The following is a 12,387-nucleotide window of genomic DNA, read 5'->3' on the forward strand; positions in this document are numbered from 1 at the left end:
AATAAGTGTCCTGGCAAGGAGCCCTCAGACCAGAGCTCAGTGGGGCAACAAAACAATCACTTCCCCAAGTCATCAACTTAAACTAGACCCACATAAGATGGATTGCTATGGAGGGTGTGTAGAGTGTATAGGGATGCACCGATTGGGACATTCTGGGTCAATACCGACACTGATGTTTAAAATAACAATTTGGCCGATAGCCGATACAGATGTTTTATTTGAAAACAAACCACACGTGCGCACTGCGCACGGCACTCTTACCAGCCAGTGGCTTCTTCTACGAATCTGCAGCTGGGTAGACCACAAATAATCAACAGAACATTTAGCTAGCGCAAAACCGATGCGACACAACAACAGATGCACATCAGCAACTGCCATCGGGTGAATGTCATTTTGTCGATAGGCCGATGGCAGTCCACAAGATACTGATGGTTCGGCCGATAAATCGGTGCATCCCTAGTGTAGTGTGCTAACTGCAGGGTACACATACTAGGATCCTTAGAATGCACGCAGTTCTAAAGGAGCATGTACTGCTACATTAGGAATGCGAGGTCGCAATGGGGACTTGAAAAGGTAGTACAGACTGCTTCCGGTTGCTTCAAAACCTGCTGAAGCACATCTTTCATGGGACGAGTCAAATACTGTGTCTGAAAGCCTCCACAGCACTGTGTTCAGTAGGGATGTTCAGTATTTGTAACTTTTGAGACGGTTGAGTAGGCATTTTCTGGCTACCCCTTCAGTAATCTTAAAAATGCCGGATGTTTACCGTCTTCCAGGTTTTATTGAGTATGCTTTAGCATGGTGAAAGATGAATTGAAAATGGGGGACCCTGATGTAAACAAGACGAAAGTCTCTCTGGTCTGCATCCCCTTAACTCAATGGAGGCCAGACCAGAGATATCTCGGGTTTTGGTCGTTTATTCCTTTATTCAATATTTTTATTCATTATTCATCCAGGGACCTTGGTGTTACCATAGGGAATGAGTCTGAGGTCGCCAAAGTGCAATACCGGCCGCATCCAGCTAGACGGCAGTATCGAGCACCCTTTGTAACTTGTATCTTGGCCTGTGTAATGGCCAAATGTCTCCGGTTTAATTTGTCCTTGTCGGGCGAGGGGAGCGGTTCTCCCGGTTCCATCGAAGCGCGTCAAATATCCTCGATCCATATGTTGTGGTGGGTTATGCCGTCGACCAAATGGACATTGGATGTACCAGATGGCGATCAAACAATTGGAATATTATTTTTGGAATACTCCCGATCACAGGTAAGGACGATCAGACGTCAATTTTAGCTTGATCCTGCAATGCTTTTATACCGATCGGGCTGATAAGCGTTTTTAGTGTTCAATACGAATGCCGTTACTGACAATCAAATAATCAGAAACGACCCCCCCCCCTTTCATGCATTCATGATGGAACATAATACCTATGATATAGATTTGATTTTGGAATAATAGCGTGTACAGGCAAGAAACGGCAACATCTATAGTGGAATTGACGTATAAGGCTATAACTCAGCATTTCATGAATGACCCTAGACCGCTCTAAAACCATACTTATATTCACCACGGTAGAACACGGGAACGTATGGATGGAAAATTTTTATTGTTTTTCACATATTGAACGATAGATAGGTGATGTCAAATGGGCCATAGTATTGTATCCATAGCTATAATATAGAATATAGTTATAGCTCTACAAACTAGGTGACGCACACCTATCTTAAAGCGTGGCCTTGCTACGACGGGTGACACTAATAGCTGGCGCTGAATGAGTTAACAATTGTGTGTATTGAGCCGTACTGTATTGTACCCATTCTGCAATCTGTTAATATAATTTTCAATTTTCAATGGTTACTTTTAGGAAGTGGATTCATACTTTTGGATTTAATCTCTGTCACGGCGGCAGCCCTTGGCAGGAGTTTCACTTTTGGTTTAGCAATTTAGCTTAAGTTAAATTATACTAGTTATTTTTGTTTGACACCCAGCAAGATGCACACCAGAGGAACTTTGAGTTTAATCCTTGTGAGAAGAGACTCATAAAACTAATTAATTAAAACACCTGATAAATGCTGTATAGGAATAAGGAGGCCAGTAAACTTGTCACTTTCAAAGCTCTGTAGAAAACAAACTCTCGGAAGCCTTAAAATCAGTATAAGATTGATTGATTGATTGAAAACTTTATTAACAGATTGCAGAATGGGTACAATACAGTACGGCTCATCTGATGTCTTATCTAAAAGAACACCCTATATTCTGTGTATTTATTGCACTTTTATACTTTTTTGGTCATGATAATTCATGAAATAGTTTGACTTGACATCTTGAAAATCCCTGACACAGGCGTCAATTTAAACCAATGTGACTTTCAAGTGTAAGTATATTAACCGTTTACTTTTGTCTGTTCATCACAGATGATGTAATGCCCAACCAAGTTAGATGTAGGATATTGTTACTACTGACACTAATAATATGCGACATGATTTATTTTTCTCCATGACAAGGGGGGGGGGGGGGCTCCCTACTGCACAGTAGGAGCAGTTTTGACTGAACAGTAGGTTCTAAAAGCATAGAGTGTAGGTAGTAGGGTTAGTTACTTGTCTGATTGTGTAGGTACTGAGGGATTTCAGACACAGTGAAAGACGCCTATTACCGCTTAGTGTTGATATGAGTAATCTTATCAACTGCAGATCTTTGTTATATGTTCACTATTCCTAAAAAGCAACATGTTGGTATTGACGATATTCACACAGCGGCCATTTTGCGCTGGTGTCATGCTCAGGTTGGGATTCCTTTACTGTCATGCTGGAATTGGTGGAAAGGAATCCCAACCTGAGCATGACACCAGCGCAAAATGGCCACCGGGTGGAAAGGAATCCCAATCCGAGCATGACATAAGCGCAAAATGGCCACTGTGTCAATATCATCAATAAGTCTCTTTCAAACGATAAAACTCTAACTTGAAATCTTATTAGAGTTAAAGTGACCTTTTCAGAAAACACAACGAAAAATAAACTGAAAAGTATATTGTATATAAAAACATGAGCAAACACAACACACAATGGTAATGATTGTGATACCGATAAAAAGGACACAACCGACATTAGCATATATATATATATATATATCAACTTTTCATCCAAAAACTCTTCTATAGTAAAACCAGGGTGCAAATACAGCAAATACAAATCAAGCTAGCATAAAAGTGTCTCTAGCTAATTCTCCTCCAAGCCGAGCATCAAAAACCGTGTTCTGAATGATCGTTTATGAACACTGCTCACACATTATTTGTGTGAAAACCTAAAACTTACTTCAAACTTAACTGGAATATAGTTTAATTGCGGTATAACTCAAGTTAATTATAAAGAGAAAATCATGAAAGATGCATACAGTATCAATTCAAAAAGGTAGGCAGCCATCTTTTTAAGGCAGCAATTTGCCAGAAGCAATAAGGGGAAATGCCAACTCACAAGGTCAGTATCAAGAAAGATTATCTTTGACGAAATTCTTAACATATCTTGTGATTTTAGGCACACAATTTAAAACTACATAATTGTGAAAAAGAGCCATTTCCTGCATACCATGTAGTGTCATAAACATTGGTAAAGTAACAAAGGATTTACACGAAAATCAGCGTCTCATTTCTATCTTCTGTAAAGTAAAATCCATTATTATATGTAACAAGATACTGCAGCTAATCTATAGCTGTATGCTTATAGGAACAGTAGCTTTATAACGCTGTAGTAAGTATAAGATAATAACATGATAATATAAGAACAGCAGGTAGCGTCTAGTGTCTATCTTATCGATACAATCTAATCTTTTCACAACTCGTTTTTCATCTTGTTGGGGTTTTCTCCATCATCTCCTCTCGACTTCATCTCCACGGCAACAATCAATAGCCAACAGGTAAAAAAAAGTGCATATCAAATCTTAGGTTTCAGTAAAAGGAGGAACATGATGTTAGACGCCAACATAACCACATTATAATTAAACCGTGATGCTGCACATTTCTTTTTACGCTCTTGGAACAGCGTTCAAAGCGCCCGTGGTAAGTAAACGTGAAAAAAAGAAAAAGAAGAAGCAAGTTTCGCCATGATTTTTGGAGGCGGCACCGCGCCCTGCACAAAATGTCATAATTACAGTGGCTGTCGTGATTCCTAATCACAGCTGTCATAAAAACGACATAACACCCGTCGTAAAGCTCTCGACGTTAAGCCATGATTCACCTGGAACAATCCCCGCTGGAGCGGCTGAACTTTCCAATGGCCCGAACCCCCCGCACTTAAAAGCCTGCCCCTTCAAACTGTATAACAGTCTGATATCAGTCATAAACGTGGCGTTGACCCGCCGCGACGGACACTATGTCATCCTAAGAAACAAAAGAGCTGGAGAGGGGGGAGAGAGAGGGCAACACGAGAAAGAGATACGCCGGAAACTTCATAGGAAATACAACGGAAATTGCATATCAACATTTGTTAATGTCAGTGTGTAGAGTTGCCTGGAAGTTTGTATGTGTGTGTGTGCGTGTATAATGTGCTCGTTACTGATTATAAAGTACTGTAGAGAACCACACCGACTCGAGGAAAGTCGTCTTCTGCTCCGGTTGGCCGAGGCCTGGAGCTGCTACTGTGCCTGGGTGTACCTCCGGTTACCACAGAGAGGTGTCGGCCAGATCGCTGGGAGACGGGGAGGCAGAGAGCAGAGCGTGAACAGATGAAGAAAGAGACCACATTTTGGTAGAAAAGAGGTGGGAAATGGGGCAGTGGGAGAGTGGGAGAGCCGAGTGCTTTAATGACGCTGAAAATTGGCCCGTGACTGCGGTACACCCCGCAGGTAAATCATTTCTATAGCTTCCTGTCAACTTATCTGTCCCCTTGTCCTCCCATCTCGCCCCTCCCACGCTCTGCCCCTGACTCAACTTCTTTTACGATCGCATATTCAAAACTTCCATCTCCCCGGCCACACTAAGCCTGTCGCCATAAATAATGGGCTGCATGTGTCTTGTGTGTATTAGCGAGTGTCGCGTTCGCTTTGGCGGCACAGAGCCACTTCTATCTGTAGCTCTGCGTGTAGGTGTGTGTGTGTGTGTGTGTGTGTGTGTGTGTGTGTGTGGGGGGGGGGGGCTACCTGAGGATGCTGTCTGTGTGGTCGGGCAGCAGCAGAGCCGTCTCTTCCCCCGAGCCGTGTCCTCCACATGGAGCTGCTTCAGACTCCTCCTCCTACATACACACACACAGAGAACTTGTGAAGTGTTATGACCCTGGCTCATGGGCACGCAACCTATGTGCAAACCAACACCAAAACCCCGTGCTCTAACTCAAAGTGCTACTATATCAAGGAACTATTAATGTAAATGTAAACTAATGTACTAATGTAAACCCAATGGACAAGGACTGGAAGAACCTGACAGCTCTTCCTCTAAGCACTGCATATGTGTTACTAGGGCTGGCTTTAAAGCTCCCAGCAGGTAACCAATCAGCACTAATTGGCTAATTGGCAGCCCTCACCTGCATGCCCCGTGACACAGGAGTGATCAGGCCTGCCTGCACAGTGACACAGGAGTGATCAGGCTCCTGGTACATAACACCTCCCCCACCAAACTGGTTGCCCCAGAGGCAACCACCACACAACAACCCATAAACAAAACAAAAAAAACAACTGTGACCCATTAGTTGTCAGGGCCACCACCACAACAGTGATAGCGGGTCGGCCCCTGTCGAACACGACCACCAACCGTGTTGTATGCTCCCTTTCAACAGGCCCCTCCACCGATACCGACCTGTCAAAAATAGACTGCAAACCAAAATCAACCTGAGAACTGCGCTCAACAGAACAGAACACAGCAAAACAAAAACCATAGATCACTGATACCACCACCGCGCCCATATCCATCCCACCTGGCACTGGCAGTCCAGGATACTGCAAACCATGAACATCCAGAGTAGGATGTACCGCCTCAGGTACAGCCCCACCGTACCTGGAACATGGCAGTACGACAGTCACAAAAACGTCTGGAACACCATCTAAAATGGCGTCACCCAAAATAACATTGTCCTGATCAAAATCAAAATGGCTGCCACTCAACAGACCAGGTCGCGAAGGCGGCTCCTGCTCCACAGGACACAGGTAACTAGGTTGACCATCACACCTAGTGCATGGCAGAGAATCAGTGTGGACATGTGGATCAATGTCAGAATCATCAACTGACATACTGGGACCATCCCTGCCCACAAGTGAAACATTAGGGACAATAGAGCTACTGTGGGAAGGCTGGCAGCCTAAGTCAGGCTTAGTAGCCTCTCCAACTAGAACGGTGTCACATGAAACAACAGCACCTCTCATAGCATCCTTCCCACACTCCTCCTCCAATTCGTTCGTGGCCTCAGCCACCATACAGGCTGGGAAGACCCTGAGACACTGCGCTGCCATACCATCTCCTGCCACATGCTTCTCCGGCTCGCATGTCAACTCTGGTTTCACCACCGGGCCTAACACAAAGCCACAATCAAGAGAATCATTATGCAGAGGTAGATCCACAGTGTGCTTTCCAAAATTCTCAACAGGTACACATTTTAATTCAACAAAGAATGTGTCACTAAGTGTAATGTCCCAAGTCGAAGTATCAACAACATCACTTTTGTTCTTTGACATTTCCCGAGCCACAGCACACACAGGAAACACTCCTGGATGTTTCTGTGCCAGCTCATTAGGGACCTCAGAAACCACAGGAATGGGAGTTACAACCGGAGTAGCCAACACTTTGTCACCAGCCAAATCATTCCCTAGAATGAAGGACACCCCCTTTATGGGAATGTGAGAACATACCCCCACAACAACATTGCCTGATACTAAGGGAGAATTGAGCGTGACCTCATGCAAAGGTGCATCCACAAATCCACCCCCAAAGCCCTGAACAACGACACCGGAATGCAAAGAAGAGTTTTCTGAAAACGGCAAAACCCCCTCCAGAATGAGGGACTGAAAAGCACTGGTATCTCTCCAAATTGTTATAGCCTGTTTGGACTCTAGTGCATTAGTCAGGGAAACAAATCCATTCATCATAAACCTTGAGGAACCCTCGAGCTCTTTGTCCACACGTTTGATACTTCCCCCATCCCCATCTAACGTTGGCATAGGCGTTCTGCATATGGTTTCTACCAGAGCCACGGTTCTGACATTTTTCTGCTCAAGCACCGGGCACCCAGCAACGATATGACCAGGTTCTTTACAGTAGAAACAGATAATCCCTTCTGGGAATGCACCAGCAGAACCACCCCGCCTAGGAGGTGAAGTTAACTGACCAGCAGACACAGGTTTTGGGAAACGGCCCCCCTGAACAGGACGCCTATCCCCGGACTCAACACGGTAGTCCTCCAAAAACATGGACTTGTGTGTCAACACAAACTCATCAGCGAAGACAGCGGCGTCGCCTATCTTCGATACCTTACGCTCATTTAGATGTGTGGAAACGGTATCAGGAACACATCTTTTAAATTCCTCTAGGAGAATCAACTGCCTAAGCTGCTCTTTTGACTCTGCCTTCTGAGAAGTGCACCACCTGTCAAACAGGTTCTCCTTCTCCCTTCCAAATTCAACATAAGACTGCCCCTCCGACCTGCGATAACCTCTAAAACGCTGACGATAGGCCTCGGGGACCAACTCATAAGCCCTCAAAATGGAAGCTTTAACCAGCTCATAATCAGCGCTTTGTTCAAACACACTAAAACACATTGCAGCAGCAGTGTCCAGGCGGTATCAGGCCACTTCAATGTGGTTGCCACCCGTTCAAAAAGGGGAAAATATCTTTCCACGTCTTTCTCAAAAAATGGTGGCACCATCCTAATATTCCTGCCTACATCAAACCCGGAACGTGACTCTGGATGCAGAGCACCCGCCTGCAAGGCAGCATGCTTATATTCAAGCTCCTTCTGTGCACGCTCGTGCTCCAGCAACATTTGTTTCTCCTTAAACTCGCGCTCCTCACGCTCATGCTCACGCTCCTCTTTCCTCTCTCTCTCCTTAAGCTCACGCTCCTCTTTCCTCTCTCTCTCCTTAAGCTCACGCTCCTCTTTACTCTCGCTCTCCTTAAGCTCACGCTCCTCTCTCCTCTCCTCACGCTCTCGCTCTAGCTGCCTTTCCTTAAACTCCAACTCCCTAATCCTCCACTCACCCTCTACACCAGGTAATAGCGGAGACGCGCCAGACGAAGGAGGCTCCTCCACCCTCTCCTCAAGCACCTGCTCCCTAATGAGTAACACCCTTAAAGCACTCAAGGCAGTCGGCTTCAAACGTTTCTCACCTGCAGAAAGCTCTACCCTGTAGTGTACAGCAAGTTCTAGAAGTTGTTCTTTGGAAAACTTCTCCAACATGTCATGAGACGGGCGATCAACAAAGTCCTTGATGGAAGCCATCGTCACTGTACCAGCCACCACAAGCTACACACTTTACCTCACAGTCACGAAGAACCACTAACGAACCACGAAGACCCCCCTAACGAACCACTGAAGAACCACGAAGAACCATGAAGAACCACTGAAGAACCACTGAAGAATGCTAAATGCCAATAATAACAACCAGAAGGGAACGCGGTGGAAATGTGAGCTATACGGAGCGCACCTTTCTAGGTTGCAAAAAATTAAATAAAAATAAAACACACCCACCCTAAATAGACGTGTCATACACGCAGGGTGTTAGGTGCTACCAGGTATGCTCACCAAACACTCAAACAAACAAAATAAATCCAACAACAATTCCAAACAGGTGCGCCTTCTAACCTGATATGACTACATATGCTTCTACGTCTAAACTGCAGTCAAAACCGGCCCACCACATGTCTACCCTAAGAAACACTAAATCAAGCCCTACCACACTACCTGTGTTTTCTGGCCGCCCTAATCTACCTACCCTTAAACTAATGCCCTGTAGACCTAACCATCTTCAACCACACCTGCTACCAGTCAAAGATCATACTTGACCATCCACCCGTCCAGTACATGATACGGTACCAGACAAGCAGATGGTGCCAATCCCTTCCCTGACTGCCCCAGGAGTACGTGGTGCACAGGACGCTAACCAACAACCAGAAAATAATGTCCCTATCTACATGTGGTGCCCACTAAACTATATATTTGAATAGCATAAGTAGTCACATCAAATTACAAACAAATACGGCATACTCACCTGTTTGATGAAATGGCTCAAGCCCCCACGTTACACCATATGTAACGAACACCACCCAAACCATAATACCATGACACCCCGTGTAACACAAAAAAAAACCACCAAACAAATTTCTAGGGGTAAAATATCCCGGACGAGCGCCCAACTGTTATGACCCTGGCTCATGGGCACGCAACTTATGTGCAAACCAACACCAAAACCCCGTGCTCTAACTCAAAGTGCTACTATATCAAGGAACTATTAATGTAAATGTAAACTAATGTACTAATGTAAACCCAATGGACAAGGACTGGAAGAACCTGACAGCTCTTCCTCTAAGCACAGACACTGCATGTGTTACTAGGGCTGGCTTTAAAGCTCCCAGCAGGTAACCAATCAGCACTAATTGGCTAATTGGCAGCCCTCACCTGCATGCCCTGTGACACAGGAGTGATCAGGCCTGCCTGCACAGTGACACAGGAGTGATCAGGCTCCTGGTACATAACATGAAGCCCACACACACACACACACTCAAACTCACCACAGTCATACATATATCTCTGTCTGTCCTAAAGGCCATTACAGTGTAATAACCAGCAGAGGCCTAATTGCCTTGGAGCAGATAATGCCTGGACTAAATGAACCACTACCGGTAGACAACTGTGTGTGGCAATCAACATGAGGATATAGCTCCATTTCCAGCATATAATTGAGCCCTAATGATATTGAGTGTCTCCGATGGCGTCTCTCTCACCGATTCGGAGCTGTGCGCGAGTGCGTCGGCGCCTGCCTGGCGCGGCGAGGAGAGTGGGGCGGGCTGGCTGATGACTACAGCCTCCCGCTCCGGCTCCCTGGGGGCACGAGGAGGCGTCGCAGGCAGCAGGGAGTCGGGCTGGCCCTGCTCACACAGGCCGTAGTGGCCCAGGGGCCGGGGGGGGCGAGGAGGCTCCCTGGGGGGACGAGGAGGAGGCGTCACAGGCAGCAGGGAGTCGGGCTGGCCCTGCTCACACAGGCCGTAGTGGCCCAGGGCCCGGGGGGGGCGGGGAGGCTGCAGGGCCTCCGGGTTCTCGTCCTCGGAGTCGGACAGTGGGCTCTCGGGACGCCCCGCTGCTCACGACATGGGCGGAGACAAATACAGGGTTGTTGGTTTTACACAGTCAGATCTTTAGAACTTACTTTGTATTACTATTCCCCGACGGTAAGCTCACAGCCTCCATGCAAAAACACTTTTGTCTTGTTAGATGAAATATTTTAACACAGAGTTCTACATGTGTGCGGCAACTTAAGAGCGTTTTAACGTTCTTGGCGCACCTCGGGCAGCACCTCTCAGGTCTCGCGGAGCCCTCTCTCTCTCCCTGGTCTCTTACTGACATGCACAACTGCAGATTTATGTGGAGCTCCGCTCACCTGGAGAGACCAACATGGCGGCGCTCCACTTGGCATCAGCCACCGTTTCCACCTTCTGCTCCAGCTGCCTCATGTACTCCGTCAACTCCTATAACGCACAAGGGAGAAATGGAGCCATCAGATCGAGACACGGCGGGGGAGATCATTTAATGCAACGTCGACGCAAGCGTCTCACGATATTCACTAGGACCTTATTTAAGGGAAATTATCGTCTTTAGATTCACACTAATCAGTTAGATTATGAACATTTGAATGAAAACGGTTTATATAAGAACACAAAAATGCAAAGATGTTTCATATTATTGAAGGATTTGGGGTGCTTTTTCAATGTATGTGATGTATAGATTGGGGAGAGATGATCACAGCTAAAACGGTGGTAACGAAATGTGCATGGTTCGCTTTAGAAAACGGTGATAGAAGAAGAGGCAGTAGCCAGCACTGCAGAATGTTTAGCAGCCAGCCCAATGTTTTGCATTCCTTGCAGGAACAAACTGATAAGAGTGTACTGTAGGCCCAGAGCGAGGGAGAGGGGTTTATTTTAATGCAACAGTGAATGAAACGTTTAATGTGTGAAAGGTTAGCAGTTGTCATGACAACACGTCGCATGACAACCAGAAGGCGGGGCCGTCGTTGCGACGACGAACATCTATGAGTCGAACGGTGTTTCCGGGTGTAAGGCAGACTAGAATCGGACCAAGAGCGAGTAGGACTAGAATCTGACCAAGAGCGAGTAGGACTGAGATCACACAGAGGACACTCTCTCCTCTCATTGAGAGGGGGGGGGGGGGGGGGGGAGGAAGAAGGCCACATCATCATTTAGCTCCGGCTAACGCGAGGAGGGTTAGGCTAGCGAACAGGCCTGAACACTATTGGACTGAATCACAAAAGGACGATAGACGAACACACCGAAAGATCATTAGAATAGACTCTTCAAGGACGATACAATTTGATAACATCTGATTATGAGGTTCTGTTTATAGCAATAAAACAACGCTTCTCCTCATAAGGTATTTCACGGTGTCGAAGTGTCGAATTCTTACGGAGGTGGAGAATTAGTATGGTTTATGGATTGCACTAACGGGGGAGATAAGGATCTTATCTACCAGTATCGGAGACGTCAGGACCATTAAAAGTACACAACGCAGAGGAATCGGATGGAGGGCCAAACAGACGAAGACGTGATACTGGCCAGCAGGGGAGGAAACTAACTTTTTGGCTTACCAGCCAACTGGCGAGTATCTGATTTTTTTTACCAGCCAAACAGATTTTTTACCAGACAAAAAAAATCGCTAATTGTGATAATTACTTCTTTGTATGTCAAGCCGTGTCAATGTTGTGTATGCATCTGGGTAGGCACACTGTGCCTTTAAGACAGCACGGTGGTCTTACGACAGTGCTGTGAAGTACCGTCAAGTGTTGTGGTAACGTCAGTTGGGTTGGTGTGCTGTTGTGCACAGTGCACTGGTTGAGCTAGCCCCTTTCGTGACTGCGATGTGCAAGCCAGGGGCTTTTGAGCATGAAATAAAATGTCTAACCTTACGTCGTAGTCCGGTGCTTTTTTGGAAACATTATAGTCATAACAGATACACCTAGCTGGCTGCTTTGAGCACACGGGGCTAACGTTAGCTAGCAAGCAGCTATAGCTAAAACGCTAACTAGAAGCTAACCACTGTATACAGTTCCAGTAGACTAACATTACACCTCTGTGATTTAAATGTGTCCTTAGTAACTTATACTCAAGGGTTGTACTAGGGTTGGATGCAGTTCCCCGTTGGTCAGTCTGTCTGTTTTCCATCTTCTGCTGTGTTTAACGTTATCTGT

General features: G+C 45.9%; 1 protein-coding gene across 2 annotated transcripts in view; it reads right to left on the bottom strand.

Annotated features, from left to right (window-relative positions):
• Positions 1-2,840: 2,840 nt before the first annotated feature.
• The window catches only part of calcoco1a (calcium binding and coiled-coil domain 1a), an 80,560-nt gene continuing 71,013 nt past the window's right edge, over positions 2,841-12,387 (bottom strand). For both annotated transcript variants that reach the window (XM_084332887.1, XM_084332886.1), the window contains exons 12-15: positions 10,567-10,654; positions 9,914-10,266; positions 5,128-5,219; positions 2,841-4,676 (exon numbers count right to left, since the gene is read on the bottom strand). In XM_084332887.1, coding sequence (XP_084189013.1) covers positions 4,649-4,676; positions 5,128-5,219; positions 9,914-10,266; positions 10,567-10,654 — 561 coding nt within the window. In that variant the 3' untranslated portion in view covers positions 2,841-4,648. The remainder of the gene's footprint in view (positions 4,677-5,127; positions 5,220-9,913; positions 10,267-10,566; positions 10,655-12,387) is intronic.

Source organism: Notolepis coatsorum (assembly GCF_963971535.1).
Source record: "Notolepis coatsorum genome assembly, chromosome: 17".
Classification (NCBI taxonomy): Eukaryota; Metazoa; Chordata; class Actinopteri; order Aulopiformes; family Paralepididae; genus Notolepis; species Notolepis coatsorum.